At 35.8% G+C, this 17,708-nt stretch overlaps 1 protein-coding gene across 2 annotated transcripts; it reads right to left on the bottom strand.

Annotated features, from left to right (window-relative positions):
- Nucleotides 1–736: 736 nt before the first annotated feature.
- On the bottom strand, nucleotides 737–7,635 carry LOC116175694 (retinol dehydrogenase 14-like). 2 transcript variants are annotated; one of them, XM_031493934.1, is made up of 4 exons: nucleotides 7,283–7,635; nucleotides 2,106–2,356; nucleotides 1,816–2,052; nucleotides 737–1,763 (listed from the first exon to the last, which is right to left on the bottom strand). In XM_031493934.1, the coding sequence occupies exons 2-4, from the start codon at nucleotides 2,236–2,238 to the stop codon at nucleotides 1,270–1,272; spliced, it is 864 nt and encodes a 287-aa protein (XP_031349794.1). In that variant the 5' UTR covers nucleotides 2,239–2,356; nucleotides 7,283–7,635; the 3' UTR covers nucleotides 737–1,269. The 2 variants fall into 2 exon arrangements, with proteins under 2 accessions (XP_031349794.1, XP_031349795.1); XM_031493935.1 differs by having other exon boundaries at nucleotides 2,106–2,265.
- Nucleotides 7,636–17,708: the final 10,073 nt, after the last annotated feature.

The following is a 17,708-nucleotide window of genomic DNA, read 5'->3' as shown; positions in this document are numbered from 1 at the left end:
GACCAATTACAAACACAATTTTAAATTTAGAATTAGTAGTCTTAAGTGCACATTGGTATTTTCATTGCCTGGGTGCCGCCTGGTTTTTCGAATAGTAGGCGTTGTTCTCTGCGTGAAACTTCGAAGCTGCTGTTTGTCCATTGGTTCCTATGCAACCATTACAGCTTGGAAATTTTGCTTACAACAAAACCTCCGCTTCCATCTACGCTGTGGTATTGTAATTTGGGGCGGCAGCCATTTAGTGTCACGGGTTTTCATTATTCAAAAATACGCGGGTCGAATTTTAGGCCAACTACCATCTCGTACATCTTGTCATAAATCATTTCAAAGTTTGAAGATTTTCTAAGTTTATGTCATCATATCTAAAACCCAAATTGAAAAAATGCCATGAGGGGAAAGAAGTACTTGTGTATCTGTCACATCTTGTGTTCCACAGGGTTCTATTCTGGGCCCATCGTATTTGTGAACGACTTTCGGATAAGTGTATAAGTTAGTAACGAAATATGTTTGACATGTTACGCGGATGATATCTTAATTAAATCTGGAAACCAAGAATCTTTCGTAAATATATCTCAAGCCATTTTTGATAGATCTTGCACATGGTTTGAAGAGCAATACTATTCACTTTATACATACTCGAAATCCTCCATTGCAATTTTGGAACAACCGTATATGCTTCTTTTACCAAAGTATTAGGGTTAACTATTGACCTTCGTTGGTCACTAGCGTTTGCCTGAAACTTCAAAAATGTTGGTACACTCTGGATGACCACTACAAAGATCAAATATATTGCTAGGTGGTGGTACGAACTCAGTTAAACACTTTGTTTTGAAAACAAATTAATGATTAATGATCAATGTGTTCGATGCCATACAGACAAGAAAATACTTTATTTTGCATTGGCTGCCCCAACACAAAAAAGTATTACAAGTAACAAAAATCCTTACATAATAAATACAAACAAGTCTAAAATAAACAACAATTGAAATAACATGTGGTAACGTTATACCAGATTTCCGCACAAGAAACTTTTTGACCGCTTATTACAATATAGATCTACCTGGCAAATATATGACAATTCTCCATACGCACCCCTATCGTTTCTGTTTCAAAACGGCTGTCTTCCCACAATAGGGAATTTTTTACAACCTGGACAGACGGACGGAAAAATTATAACCCCACAAAGCGCGATGCCAACGTTCTCTACTACGCAACTACCATCTAATTCTATGTGGCGTACATTACAAACAACAACGGACAAGCAAAAAGCTAAATCTGTGGATCCGTTTCCTTTAGCTGAACGGTTCGTTTAGAAATCTCCCAAAACCATTTATTATACTCCGTATTCTTCGTTCCGCTGCAAGAGTACGCCACCTTGCAGTTAACGAAATATTTTCCACTAATCTTCTCCACATCTTTACTTTCAGCGAGGTAAACGATTGTTTCACATCCCTCCTTCGGAGTCTTAAAAAATAGTTTGCTCGTTAACGCTACGACCCAACTGAACGGCGCCGGTATACTGTTCCATATATCAGTTTGAATTAACCCCGGATGTAGAGCGTTTACCGTTATATTAAAAGGTTTTAGGCGCACCGACAACTCCTTGGCGAAACAGAGATTGGCAAACTTGGAATTGAAATAATTCAATTGGCCGATGTATGGAGGAACGTAATTTTCCAACTCGTCGAAGAGTAAACGACCGAAAAAGTGAGATATAGATGAAACTACAATTATTCGACCCGAAGGTGATCTTTTTAGTATATCTGAAAGAGAGCATTTTAAATAGGTATGTACACGGTTGTCTCTAACCTGTACCTATAAGTAGATGTGTTAGCAAAAATGGTCCAAAATGGTTGGTTTCCATTGTCATGTCTAAGCCATCTTCAGTTTGCAGATGATGTGATAGCCAAACGCCTGCATTGTGTATTAAAATGTCCACTTTTTCTTCGTTCTGTTTTATGTCTTCGGCAAAGTTGCGTATAGATCCAAATGATGATAAGTCAATTTGTTTTAAGATCACATTTGTATTTCCGGTTATATTTATTATTTCATCTGTAACAGTAGTTGGTAATCAAAAATAACTGTCAGAGATCAATATTCCTTACCTTTACATATTTTGCCTGTTTCCTGGTTTCTGCATGCCATTATTATACGTGCTCCGGTTTTCGCTAAAGAGAGCGCAGCTTCTTTACCAATTCCTGCATTTGCTCCTGTTATAATGATTGTTTTCTGCTCCATTTCATTAACTAACTTGCACTAAGGAAGCTGAATGTAACGTGAGATTAGACCAACATCACAAGTTTCAAACGATACTATTGTGAATTCTGTTATCTTACAGCAAACGCGCATGGACAAGCTAAAGGCATAATTTCATTTTAATGTTAGTGGAACACTTTAATTGATTTCTGTTGTGGTCGTTACAAATACCGTTAGTAGCCCATAAAGGTAGTTGAAAGTCATTTACAGATTTTATAATAATACATGTGTCAGTTCTCATTAAGATTAATGAAGGCTTACTTGGAAGAAATATTATTTCTAGGCCACTAGAAGAGGTTATATTGATTGTGGTAGCTTTTTACTGTAGTATTTACTTAGTAGTGACAATTTCCCATGTAAAATCTCTCTTTGCATGTTTAATCATAATTCGTGTAAAATATTTTAAAAAGACAACGTTGAAGAGTTACAATTCATTGTCGCAATAGTTCGTTTGGGGGCAAACGGTCATAAAAGATAATTCCGCATAGGCTATCAATGGTTAAAACATTCATTCATATTTTAAGTACGATGGATAAATTGCGAAGTTTCCTTGGAAGTCGTAGCTGAGAAAACTATAATAAGCATTACTCTTATCCTGGTGTCTATGTCTAATTTAACCAAAATTAATGTTAAAATATCTGAAAGAGTTTTTTGCTCTTCCCATACATACCGGGGAAAATGTTTTTAACTCTTATTATTTTATTTACGAGGTATATTATATTCATTCCTTTGGGTATAAGGAATTAGTTAATCGTAAATCTTGATTCTTATCCCAATTATTTCAAGACGTTTGTTTATATGTACTATAGGTAGGTACACCAAAAATATCGGTCTTCATCATGGTGTATTACACCATGGTCCCCATTGAAACAATCTCAGACATGATCTTTGGAAAACGTTTATTTCGACACGTACAAAATTAAATTATTTTTAATATTTTTAAATTATTCAGTACAATGTCCACACGTATCGTTTATAGCGTTGTAATTTTCCATTAAACCTATTAAACTGTACTGCAAAAATGTGCTACACAAATAAAAGCTATATTCAAGATTTATTTGTAGGACACCATCCTATTTTTTCGCAGGCAGAGACAGCGCCTACAGAAAGGTGATATCTTTTTTTACGTAACGGTGCCATAACAACATTTCAATACATTTCGACAAAATTAACTGTACTTTTTCTTAAAATTACATAAAATTTCTGGCCTCATTAATTTCATGATCGTACTCGCGGTCAGAGTATCGTTACGTACCACCTAAATGTTTTGAAATTAAAATAAGGGAAGGAATTCGGGTTTCAAACACGAGGACAGGAAAGTTTTGGAGTTTTGGAGATAAAATATATCAAGCTCTGCAGGTAGTTTCAAATTCTATTAGATTACCATAAGGAGACGTTTATTGAAACGGCCGACTTCAATGTTAACTCAAGACGAACAGGCTGACTGATCCTTTTCATATTTTTGCTTTACATTGCGGAGAATCGGGCCTTGTTAATATATTTTTTCTCCAACCACCTGAATAAGACGCTATTTTGTGACAGTGTTCGGTACCTAAAATTGACGTTTTGCGGATTAATCGCTTTCACCATGGCAACTGTACAAAAAGTGGATACTTTTGGTCCTACTACCAAAAAGAAATTGACCTTGAAAGTTGGCCAATTAAAAAATTACCATCACGGAGATATGTCACATTGACATCCCGCGGTCGCGCGTAACGCCATCTACTTCAGACCCATTGCACTATTATCTGTCATATTGAATTCAAAATTTGAAAAAGTTAATTGCAATTAATTTTAATTAAAAAACTTTTTGGTTTTTACTTTTAATAATAGAGACACAGAAAGGTTCAATATAGGTTAGATGTACTAAAAGCTAGTATGTCGAAAAGGAATTTATAAATCAAAATCCATTAAATCCGAATTCTAAGTTTCAAATGTTTTCAGATTTAATTTAGCAGATTATAAATGATACGTTCGCACTAAAATCTAAGTTTGAATCCACTCGGTAAAAGGCAAGATTCTTTGACAGCAATTTGTCATAATTGTATGCTAAGTTGGAACTAATTGGGATATGATAAAACAAACCCATCAATTTCTAACATGGAAATACCTTTGAGTTTCAAGAATCATTATTCACGACAATTATTGAAGGCAGGTTAGCTAAGATCTACGAATACGTAAGTGCAATAATACAGCAACAGAGACTTTACAGCAAGAGCAACGTGGATTGTAAATTACTTTATTTTACAGCAGATGTTAAATTACTTTTAACGAGAAGGCTGTGTCTTAAACGTAAGTGTAGATAAAAATTTACTGTAACGGCAAGGGTAGAAAAGTGAAACAAACTCGAGGAAAAAAATGACGAAATTGTGCGCTTAATGAACACAATTGAGGAATTTAAAACCGAAATCTGTTTAGTCGGAAAATTAAATGACCAACTCAAACAACGCATTGAGGATAATCTAAGCGAAAGCATTTCAATGGAGAGCTCTTTACAAGAAGAGAATTCTCGCTTAGTTAGTTTAATGTATAATTTAAAAATGGACAATAAAAACTTAAATAAATTAATAGTAGATTTGAAATATGAAATAGATACTTTAAGAGCCAATAGATCCATTCCCATGGTGGATATTGATACACAAACTGACGTTACGTTCAACAGAATCAAAGCGGGGTCAATAAGGGACAATCTAGATGATGTAAACCTTCCAGGGAATGGACCAAAATTAGAGATAGATTTAAAGGGGATTATTCAACAAACGGTGCATCACACGTGTGATATTGACGATCAACTTCAGTATAACGATGATGAAACAACGGATCATTTGGAAGAAGGAAAAAACGTTGATGACCTGATTGGTGAGGTTGATAATGACCCAACATATAATGAGTATGTAGTAGACGAAGATGAACTTAAGGGGATGGAAACGGTTGATGACACGAGTGGAGCAGATGTAGCACAATCGTTGCTAATTGAGGAGCGTAATAATAAATCACTCAGGGATGAAATAATCGAAATCTCGAGCTTCAGGGGAAATGATAACCAAGTTCCTTCAATAGTTCCAAAGCAGCGCATACTGATTTTAGGGGATAGTCATGCTAGGGATTTTGGGTCCATAATAAAGCAGTTCCTGCCGTCGAATAAAATGGAAACATTAAGCATTTTTAAGCCCAATGGATTTTTGGAACACGTGGTGGAAGACATTGACAAGCTTACTGTCGACTATTCTTTAAAGGACTATGTTATTGTAATTGGGGGTTCTAATGATGCTATTAGAGGTAAAAACATTTCTAAATCGGTTCTTAATAAACTGTGCAATGTTAAACGTAAAACAAACTTAATTCTTTTATCCTCTCCCTTTTGGAAAGGTTGTGATCGTTTAAACAAAACTATTTACAAAAACAATTTACTCGTTTTTAAAGTATTAAATAAGATGAACAATTTTAATTTTAAGTACATTGACATAAACACTGTTCTTCGTTCTCAACATTTCACTAGGCATGGATTACACATGACATATTCCGGTAAGCAAACTTTAATAAAGTACATTTGTGAAAGAACTAACTATTTTAAGGGCGACGACGGCGTTAAGTCACAGTCGTATGTTAATGTTGGAAATCTTGTATATCCTCCTGTTGTAAATGATTTTTTATAAACAGGTACGCAGGGAAATCTCATCGTAATCAGTGTCAACAACATGCTTATTTTGAAAAAATTAATAATAGGGATAGTACTGAAATGTCGACAAGCTTTAGCATTTTTTTCTTAAACATTCAAAGTCTACGGAATAAAGTTAGTGAACTAGAAGTGCTGTTAGATACTGATTATGACGTGATTTGTCTTTGCGAACACTGGTTAAAGAATTTTGAGGTAACAAATACGTGCATTAGAAATTATATATTAGAAATTATATATTAGTCAATAGCTTTTGTAGAGAAAACCGCATTCATGGTGGTTCCTTAATTTATGTAAAACCCATACACAATTGTATTTCCGTCCCTAGGATTACCGCTCTATCTAGTGAAATGCATTGCGAAATATCCTGTGTGTACTTACCAGTCTTAGAAGCAGTAGTTTTATGTATTTATAGATCACCGCAAGGTGATTTTAAAATATTTTCAAGCACTATGGAGAAAGCCTTACGTCAATGTGTGAAATACAGGTATGTATGTGTCGCTGGCGATTTTAATGTAAATTTTTTGGGGGCGGATAAAAGCGCTGTGGAAGTAATAGATCTTATGGCCACATTTAATTTGCATCCCAATATTTCTTCCCCCACTAGAAATCAGAATTGTTTGGACAACATTTTCACAAACGTAAAAGCAAGTTCATCTAATATTATAGATACCCAGTTATCTGACCATCTCGGAATACATGCAATTATGTCCCTCAATCATGTTCCAATCAGAATAAATAGTCCTAGAAAACACCGTCCAATAAATAAACACGGGAAAGTTATTTTGAATAATATTTTAGAGAATTGTTGTTTTGATTTTGTAAAAGATAGAAGTAGAGATATTCATAAAAAATTTGACTTGTTTCTAAATACTATCAAAGATCATACTACACTAGATAGCCAGCGTATATGCAAGAGTTGTTTCGCGTTTAAGTAGTTCCATAAAAATATTTATAGGGGGCTTTCAAAGTTAAGAACGTAACTGATTCATCCGAAGCCGTCTTCGTTCAAGTTCGAATCATATCATAAATACAAAGAGTGATTATTGTCTAAACACGAGACACACAAACATGACCTACTGAACATTCCTCACTATCATTGGGATAAAATTACATTTGTAAGTGGGCGTCATTCAAGACGAGGTAGATTCTATTACAGTCAGGACTTTACAATGAAAGAAATAATTTGAAAGTTGTACACAATATTCCCTCTGCTTTTTTTTAACCAGCGCTAACCTGCGTCTAGTGTAGTATGATCTTTGATTACACGAAATGTTAATGCGTGAGACAAATGTCTTTTGATCAATATTTTTGTGTAACATTCAATAATGTAAAAAAATGTATACTTACCTGGAAAGATGTACTCTTCTTTTAATATTTTATTTGTACGTAAAAAGCACAAGAACAATAATTTACATTAATGCTCGCCATTTTTACAACAACGCAATCTCGTTCTACGGTTCTACCAATCTACTAAAACTAAAAGAAACTTCTGCGTGCGCCGAATCCCTACTCAAACTAGCGCGATATACAAGCGCGCTTAAATTTAAAATTCATTGTTGCATTAACATGCCGCCGGCCTTGAAATCCTTGGATTTAAAAATTGATACATGATAACCAAAACATGAGAAAACATAATATACACAGATAAACAACATAAAGTCACATTAAATAAAATACAAATACAGGTAAGTAACGAGGTAAGTAAGGTAAGTTTTGTAGATAATTGCACGATAAACAATTTTTGTAATAACCTCTATTGCCCTCCGAGCAATATGTCGTGATATATTCCCGACTTTTTGACCTTTATAACTTTTAGCCGGCACGATATCAATGTCGATTTTTCACATTCATTAAAATGCCGTAGTAAAGGTGTATACAAAAAATTCAGCTCACTAGAAATTTTTCCGCAGATGGGGGTTAACTTCTAAAATGACTGGACTGCATACTGTAACTATATCTTCTATAAATTTTATAATTGTATCGTATTTGTTTGTACCGTTTTATTATTTTACATTATATTGTAACTGTTGACATATTTTCCATTTATATATGCGGACTCACTGCATGTAAGTAAGTAAGTAAGTAAGTAATTTATTGTGTTAATACATTTAAAAAATGCTTACACTCGTCCGTCGAAATCGTATAACACATAAACATAAAATACATGAGACATATAGAACAATATTAAATAACATGAAAAATCATTTAGAAATAAAACAATTAAACCAAACAAACAAACAAAAAAAAATACAAAAAAAAATATGAACAACAAAAAAAAAACTTAAGGCGTTAAAGTCTTGAGGTCGTTATCTAAAAACTCTTGGATGTTATATATTGGATTTTCGCGTAAAAAAGTTTTAAGTTTCTTGGAAAAGAGTTGTTCATTTAGAGATTGGAAACAAGAAGGTAAACGGTTATACAACACAGGGCCCCAATAATTATGTGCCGCTTGCGACGTTTTTAATCGTAATCTATCATTATATATTTGATTTTTGTTCCGAGTATTGTAAGAATGAACATTTTTATGCGTTATATAATTTGATTTATTTCTATGAACGAACAAAACTCAGTCAAAAATTTATTGTGATGGAGCTGTTAGAATTTGCAACGATTTAAAGATATTGCGACAGTCCTCCCTGTAGCCAGCATTTACAATATTCCGCACACAGCGCCTTTGCATGGCAAACGTTCTTTTCATTGCTGTAGAATGACCCCAGGCAATGATGGCGTAACTAATGATAGAATGTGCAAAGCTATAATAAACGCACTTTAGAACCTTCACAGAAACTGAATTTGACAAATGTTTTAGCATATACGCAACAGATGCCAATTTTGCACAAACTTTATTTTCGTGCTGTCTCCAGGAAAGCCTGGCATCGATCTGCACCCCTAGAAAATTAATGGAGGCTATGTCTTTTCTACCAATATTTCTTAAGGAAAATTGAATTTTTTGTGTCTTACTATCGTTTATTACCAATCGATTGGCAGTAGTCCACATTTTTACCGCGGTTAGTGCATTATTAATTTGTTCCTCACTTTTAGTAGGATCAGTGGATGTAACTGTGATGGTTGTATCATCGGCATACAGCGTGAAGATACTATTCCGGTCTGACATGTAGATGTCATTTACATAAATTAAAAATAAAAGAGGTCCAATTATGGAACCTTGCGGAACCCCTAATGTGATATTTCGACAATTTGATTGTATGTTATTATATTGCACAAACTGTTTACGATTATTTAAATATGACCCTATTAACTGTGTGCTTTGACGAGAAAAATTATAAAGTTGTAGTTTTCCTAACAGTACATTGTGAGGCACTAAATCAAACGCTTTCGTTTGGTCGACAAATATTGACGTGCAAAACCTACGTGCCTCTAAGCTATGTATTACGTCTCTGGTGTAATTAAGTATCGCCGTTGTTGTAGATAGACCTTTCCTGAAACCGTATTGATTACTAGAAAAAAAATTATTTTCTTCCATAAATTTAGCAATCCTATTTTTTAAAATGACTTCAAATATTTTAGAAAAAACAGGTAAAATAGATATGGGTCTATAGCTGCCAGGTGCATTAATATCACCCTTTTTATAAAGGGGAATAACGCATGCTAATTTTAGGACATCTGGAAACGTACTGCATTTTAAAGATTTAAAAGAATCCCTAACTTCAATCTGTGACAACGGTGCACACACATTTAATGGAGATGAAGCCGTGCAGTGGGATGATAAATAAGATAGAGGATCAACATCACTGCTTCTCATATTATTAACTAAGGTAATAGCATCATTTATAAAGCCTTGATTAAAGGATTCCGCATCTATTTTGGAGGATTCAACAGTAGTTTTGGACTGACCTTTGATGACTTTCCAGATGGCTTTTGAAGAGTTTGTACATTTTAAAATGTACTTGTCGTGAGCTTCGATTCTAGCTTTTCTGATAGCCAAATTGTACTTACGTCTAAATGATCTTAATATTGATTTAATGTATTCACTTGGAAATTGAGAATAAATATCCTGTAAAAATTCTAAAGTATTTCTCATGACTCTCAATTCATCATTGAACCATCGAATAAGAGGGGCATGGTGAGTACTCTTTACATTTTTTTCGGGAAATGCTATATTGCATGCAGAGACAATTGTATTTATAAAGGTATTGAATTTGCATTGAACGTCGTTATCAGTATCTTTAACGAATTCAAAGCTACAATTATTTAATATATTATATAAAGCTATTTTACCAACCGTTGTAATCGGACGGCATTTAATTGGACCTTCATTTTTAATGGAGGAATTTTTTAGGGAAAGATTGACCTTCACACCGGATGTACTGTATATATAGTGAAAATAAAAATATACTCTACTCTATAACACAAATGATATGGATTTTTTAAAAGATTTATCATGCAGGCAATTCAAAACAGATTGTAAAAACAACAGTACCGCTATTATTTAGTATACCAATATAATATTTCATACCCGCTAAGGTGTGTGTCAACGTAAACTAAACGACGATAGGGGAAACATTAAATTTAACAACTTACCAACTACCTAACAACGTTTAAAATCGTTAGTAGTGCTCAACATGGCTTTATAAAAAATAGATCAACCGATACGGCTTTATATGACTTTATGACCGAAGTAATTTCTGCTGTGGATCGTCGTATGTTAGTTGCAGGTCTCTTTATTGATTTTTCAGCGGCGTTTGATACCGTAAATCACAGCACTTTAATTGCGAAAATGTATCATTACGGTATTCGTGCCACCGTTCTTGAGTTATTTAAATCGTACCTGTGCAAGAGATGGCAGAAGGTAGAACTGAAAAGTGGTGAACGTGGTGACGCGTTAACTATACAGTCAGGGGTACCACAGGGTTCAATTTTAGGCCCTACATTGTTTATAATATATAGCAATGACCTTATCTTGTGGAAAATAACAATAGTAACAATGTAACCGTCATTTCATACGCTGACGACACTAACATTTTAATTAAGGCAAAAACAACGTCTGATCTTACTTTTATAATAAAGCATACGCTGGATAAACTACACCGATGGTGCATTAATAATAAAGTGATTATTAACTTGGACAAAACTGTGTTGGTTCCTTTTGGAAGTACACGTAGTATCTGTAATACAAAAGATCTTGGCGTTGGAGGCTTAACCTGTCTAGAGTCGACAAAAATACTTGGCCTGACTGTTTATAAGGATGTTACATGGTCCTTGCATATTGATAACGTATGTAAAAAATTGCGAAATTGTTGCTACTCGCTAAATGCTTTAAAACATCTTTGCACTAGATCTACGCTTCTCACCCTGTATCATTCGAACTTTCACTCGCACATTAAATACAATATAATAAACTGGGGTGGCAGTGCTCAAGTACAACGCGTGCTGATACTACAAAAACGGGCGATTAGAACCATCTGCAATCTACCCTTCAGAACTTCCTGCCGATCATATTTTAGAGAATTAAATATATTAACAGTTGTAGACACGTACATTTTGGAAATATGCTGCTTCGGGTATAGAAATAAGACTCGCTTTATTCAACCTGTACATCAGTGGCGGATTTACATACAGGCACACTAGGCACGTGCCTAGGGGCGGCAGCTTTACAGGGCGGCATTTTTTGCACTATATTTATTTTAGGTAACATTTTAAGTTTTAAAATAAGTCCCCTATACAAATGGAAATAGTACATTATATATCAAGGTAGAGAAGTCCACTATTATTGCCTGAGCACCAAGATTACATCTCGAGGCGCTTGCGCCGAGGGGTGTAAGGTGCGAAGGCAATAATAGACTTCTCTACCGTGGTATATATACTATTTTTTTCACTACTAGCACTTGAAATCCTCTAAATTAACATATTATATTGATAAGAGAGTTAACGGTTGGACAGAATTGTTTGTTTCTTAATTTAACATGTCAATCAAGTACGTGGAAGTACAAGTCAAACAGGCCGTATTTTGTTCTGTCATTGAGATTTTTCAAAGAGTAATTTCGTTCGAATTTTTTCAAAATGTGATAATTTTAGGTATGTAATTTCTCTGGAAATTGCGAATGGTGGCAATTATTCGTTTTAGAGAACTTGTCTAAACGTTCATTGAGCGAAATTTCGGGTTGTGTTTTCTAAAAGTGACAGCATGACAGTTTTCATTATTGACTACTAGTTAATAATAAAAAATTATTAACCACTTTGAACAAATGCCGAGAAAGCCTACTTTACAAGTGGAAAAAAGGTTAATAATCATGTCATCAGACGCTAGTAGTGAAAAAAAATCTTTAATGAAAATTATGAAATAAATTGGATTGGTAGATATAGTTTAAACAAACTGTAAGAACGATAATCGATAATGCAAGTTTTGACGTATGTGAAAACTTAATCTTACGTATACTGTATTTCTTTTAATATTAGTTTTAAAAATTTCAAGTTATAATTTGATTTTTATTACCATCTTAAAATTTATTGCAATTTAAAGATTATTTTGGGGCGCATTTCTTTCGGTGTGCCTAGGGGCGCAAAAAATTTAAATCCGCCACTGCTGTACATAATTATAGCACCCGACATAAAACTAATCTAAACCCTAGTAAACATAAGACAGCATTATTCCAGAATAATTTCATTTATCAATGCTGCAAAATTTTTTTTATTATACGTGAATCACAATCTCCGTTTTAAACACTCAAATTAGTGCGAAAAAAGGCCTTTAAAACACACGCGCTTTAAAGTTGCTAAGTAACGATACTTCAAGTATGACTTTTGAAACTGTCATCTGGATGAAATAAAAAATCCTCTCAGGTCGCTTTCTGTAAATGCAGAACATTTCTTTGGCTTGTACCTATCCTTTGGTTGAAGCTTTCACAAACGCGCGGAATTTAGGGTATGCTTCCAAATCTGTTCCACTTTTTAGTCCCAGCAATAAGTGAAGTTTTGAATGAATGCATCAAAAGATAGAAGATACCTTTGACATTTCCTTCATATATGCCAGCATTATCGATGCATTTAAGACTTTATTCGTAAGTAACTTCCTATTCATCCATGGAAACAACTTTTCATATGCTTGATAATAGGCTTTACTGGATTGAGATTTTACACCTACCAACGTTTGTTTAGATTTTACAACAAGCGATTTAATGGACGGTGTATTATCTTTTTCGTCAAGTGACATTTCCATGGCAATCGTGAAATTACGAACACCCAGCCCAAGGATACTATATACCTTATAAGGATTGCTCGATCACTGAATTTTTTCGCCGCGTGTAGTGACGTCACTCGCGGACCCAGTACCAGCGCATGCTTTGATTAAGGCCGATTCCCATTATAGCAGCATCGAGCAGCGCGGCGCGGTGAAAAGCGAGATCAGTAGATCCGTTTTCACCTAGGCAGAGCGGTGCAGAGCAGAGTGGCGCGGTGCAGCGCAGCAAATTTTAAACGCGTCGGGAAGCATTGGAATACGCGGCGCTGCTTTGAAACGCGCCGCTCTGCGTGTAGACGGACAAGTGGGAATTGAGGAGCGAAGCAGATCAGCGTGGTGCTGCGGCTTGTGAAAAGCATTCATTTGTCTTCTGTGTTGAGCTTGCGTGTGTTAGTGGATTCGCTATGGACGGACAAAGAATAGAAAAATTAATTGTACTCGTCCGCTTTCTTTTTCTTCTTTTTTCGTCGTGTACATGGCATAGTGCCGCTATAAATATTGTGAAATCATCTGGTGATGATGACGATGATGGCTCTTCTTCGAGCGTGTAAGAATACATTCTCCCTTAAAAAGAACACAAACAGAAACGCTGCTTCGTCACACTTCCAAATGGTGCTTAATTGGGAATACCCCTCTACAATTTGCTGCTAGCGACGCGCCGCGCTGCTCTGCGCCGCTCGGTGCTGCTCTAATGAGGATCGACCTTTAACGCAGTGTCCTACGTGAGCGGCAACGCGCGGCCGACGCGGCCGGCGTGGTCCTCGCGGCTATATCAAACCATGATAGTTTATTGGTATGTCCTACCTAGCAACCACCGCGCGGCACGCGCTGCTCAAAGTTTTTGAGGCGGCACAGCAGGTCAAAATATTTGATATTTCCGCGTCTGCCGCTTCAGTCTACGCCGGTCAGTTCTTGGGTATACATCATGTCTGACACATTTTACGAACTTTTAATTAGTAATGTCAAAAATACTCGTGTTCTTTGGGACATGAAACACAAGCATTATCACAATAGACTGCTGGTGGATCGAGAATGGACACGAATTGCAGGACATCTTCAGGAAACAAGTAAGTATTTTGTAAGTAATTTAATTTTTTATACGTACGGCAAATGTGACTTTTCGCTGATCATATTCAAACAGCGAAGTATTGTTTAGTTCCAAGGAGCAGAGAAGAGGAAAACAGGTAGAGAAAGTTTACTTCTCTGCCTCCTTTCCACTTCTCTGCCTCTTTTGATTTCAATACCTGTGTTGCCTAGCCGTTTATATACAACAAATTCCAGCATACTAAATAAAAAAAATATTATATTTATATTATTATAGTATATTTTTGTCAACATGCGCTTGCACCGCTTTACATTCGGTGCTTGCACGTAGGACGCTCTGGTCGCGTTTGCCGTTTACGCCGCGACTGCAGCGTCGACCGCACCGGCCGCGTCTGCCGCGCGTTGCCGCTCACGTAGGACACTGCGTTATATTGCACATCGGCGTCTTGGCGTCCATGCAAATACGTTCACAACTTAGCAAATTATAACTGTCAATTTTGACAGCCAGGTCCGTTGGTGACGTCACATATGACTTAAACTTGGGCAACATTAAAAGTATAGGGATCGAGCAATCCTTATATTATATAGTATCCTTGCACCCAGCCCACTTAATTAGACATGTATTCGAGTGTAACGGTGTAACGTCAATATGATTTCATTGAATTTCCTATTTTTAAATTATACTGCAGGTATAATAAAAAATACTATAAGATACACGTGTATAATTGGTCTTTAAAGCACTTGCAACGTTAAAGGCACTCCGCTTTGCGTCGTGCCCTTAAACTCGTTGCGCGTGCTTTAAAGACTTGATTATACACTTGTATCTTAATATACTATAATGTACTACCAGACGCAATTAAAAATATCCCTACCTTTAGACAGTTTAGGTTAAAACTCAAACAGTTTTTACTACAATATACATTTTATGGCTTAAGTGACTACATCTCGTTATCAAAATAAAAAGAAAACGCTTTCCGTAGTTATATTATGGCATGTTAGTACCTATATCTGTAGATAATTTTATTTTTATTTATATTGTTTCATTATATTTATATTTACATTATGTTATATTGGTTGGTTGTCTGGCTGAAGAGGGCCAGGAAGCCCTGAGCAGCCCGCCTCCGGTATCCCTGTAGTCAGGGGTGCCGGAGGAATGAAACACGTTAGCCTTTTTAGCGTAACACAACGAAGTTGAGGTAAAGCTTATGTGCTCGTGTTTCCGTCCGTCCGCCCGTCCGTCCGTCCGTCCGTCCGTTCCATCGAGATCTCGGCCCCTGGGCCACCTAGAGACTTCGCGTTTTCGCTAATTGATAGCTGTTATGGCCTATATTTGCCCATTTCGATCAGTTTCATTTAACTCCATATTTTGCGCAGACTGCGCAATGCCAACTTTCATATTTATAGGGATATTTCTCTGAAATTTTAACCACAGACCCTTCTAGTAAAGATAAACATTTCGCGCATAGTAAAAATTATGTGGGCATGCGCAGTGACTGCGCAATGTCAACTTTCTTATTTATGGAAATATTGCTTTGAAATTTTAACCTCAGACGCTTCTAGTAAAGGCAAACATTTCGCGCATAGTAAAAATAATGTGTGGGCATGCGCAGTGATGTGTGGGCATACTGCGCAATGCCAAATTTCTTATTTATGGAGATATTTCTTTGAAATTTTAACCACAGACGCTTCTAGTAAAGGTAAACATTTCGCATATGGTAAAAATTATGTGTGGACATGCGCAGTGACTGCGCAATGCCAACTTTCTCATTTATAGAGATATTTCTTTGAAATTTGAACCACAGATGCTTCTAGTAAAGGCAAACATTTCGCACATAGTAAAAATTATGTGGAGGCATGCGCAGTGACTGCGCAATGGCAACTTTCGCATTTATGTAGATATTTCTTTGCAATTTTAATCACAGATTCTCCTAGTAAAGGCAAACATTTCACACACAGTAAAAATTATGTGTTGGCATTGCGCAGTGCATGCGCCGTAACTGCACAATTGCCAACTTTCTTATGTATGGGGATATTTCTTTGGAATTTGAACCACAGCTGCTTCTAGTAAAGGCAAACATTTCGCACATGGTAAAAATTATGTGTGGGCATGCGCAGTGACTGCGCAATGCCAACTTACTTATTTATGGAGATATTTCTTTGAAACTTTATTTTACTTATTTAACTCCTCTCTTTCTCTGGACGTGGACGTGCTTCAATATGCAGATTCGACATTTTGTGTGCTTTCGATGGCAACGCATCGTTTCAATACTTTGTGTTACGCGGCAATACCCACGAGTGGGTTTTGGAACGTTTTTTTTCCTACATCTGAGCGGACTCACTTGTCATAACTGGCGTATGCAGAACCTTAAAGTAACTACGTGTTATAAGAACTCTTCGTCCATACTTGCAAAGTCGTCAAAATTATTGCATGCAAATTTACGAGATGGTAACGTATTCGAAACCGTTTACACACCATTGCCGAATTACGAGCGGGTATAAGAAGCTGCCGTTTGAAACATTACGCAACAGCAGTTGCATGCCGTCTTTGAAAACATGAAGAAGAGTGGATCCCTGTCTTAATAATGGTAGCGAGCCCTTCGAACAGTATTTACAGCATTGAGTTAGAAAACTAATGGAGGGAATATAATGGAAGAGGGGGTAAGAATTTTTGTAGACGGAAGTTGCCACAGATAGAGGCCACTCGCGTGGATAGGTTCCCGTGAAGGTACATTTTTGCCGACATTATTTGACATATGAAAACGCGGGTCCTGCCACTGTCAGTTTTCCACCAAATTCAAATTTTATTAAATTTGCCATTTTAAAGTACCTAATAATTTCGGATCGGTTTGTGCTCTGGTTTATATAAATAACTAACTGCCTCATAGTGTTTTTATCACACGCAATTTTGTGAATTGAGAATGATTAGCTGCGTATCATGCAAAATTTCTCATAAAGGGAAGAAACAGGGCATTTCCTTTCATCGGTAAGACATGTCATTTATCATGTTGTAGGCGAGGTTGTAGGTACCTAGTTTATGTTTCTTAGTTTTCCAAACGAACCGGTACTTCGAGCAAAATGGTTACCTAACATTTGTAAATATATCTCAAGAACAGCTCTCGAAATTTACTTTTGTGCTCACAACGCTTCATTGACTATGATTTCGACCAAAGGTAGCACCGGAAAATGTTCATCAAATATCTCGTCAAATATGCAGTAGGTAGGTACTATCAAAACTTGTAATGAACCTGAGACCAACCAATCAATTGTAGCTATTGATCAACACAGTGAATTTAATGGGAGTTGTCAAGTTGTAGTGGCTATAGTAAACTGGCCTTAATTATACTAATGGAACACATCGATGTATATTTAGATTTGTAATCAATGATTATATTAAATAATAATAATAATTTAATAATAATAATAATTTATTTATTAGTCCGAATGATCGCTTATTGGATATAGGACTCGTCAATTACAATGTGTGGTAACAGTAATAACAAGATAAAATGTTCCTATATCGTAAACTATTAA

This window comes from Photinus pyralis, unplaced genomic scaffold (genome assembly GCF_008802855.1).
Source record: "Photinus pyralis isolate 1611_PpyrPB1 unplaced genomic scaffold, Ppyr1.3 Ppyr1.4_LG7, whole genome shotgun sequence".
NCBI lineage: Eukaryota > Metazoa > Arthropoda > Insecta > Coleoptera > Lampyridae > Photinus > Photinus pyralis.
The sequence above is the reverse complement of the archived record's forward strand: the minus strand, read 5'-3'. Positions and strand labels throughout refer to the sequence as shown.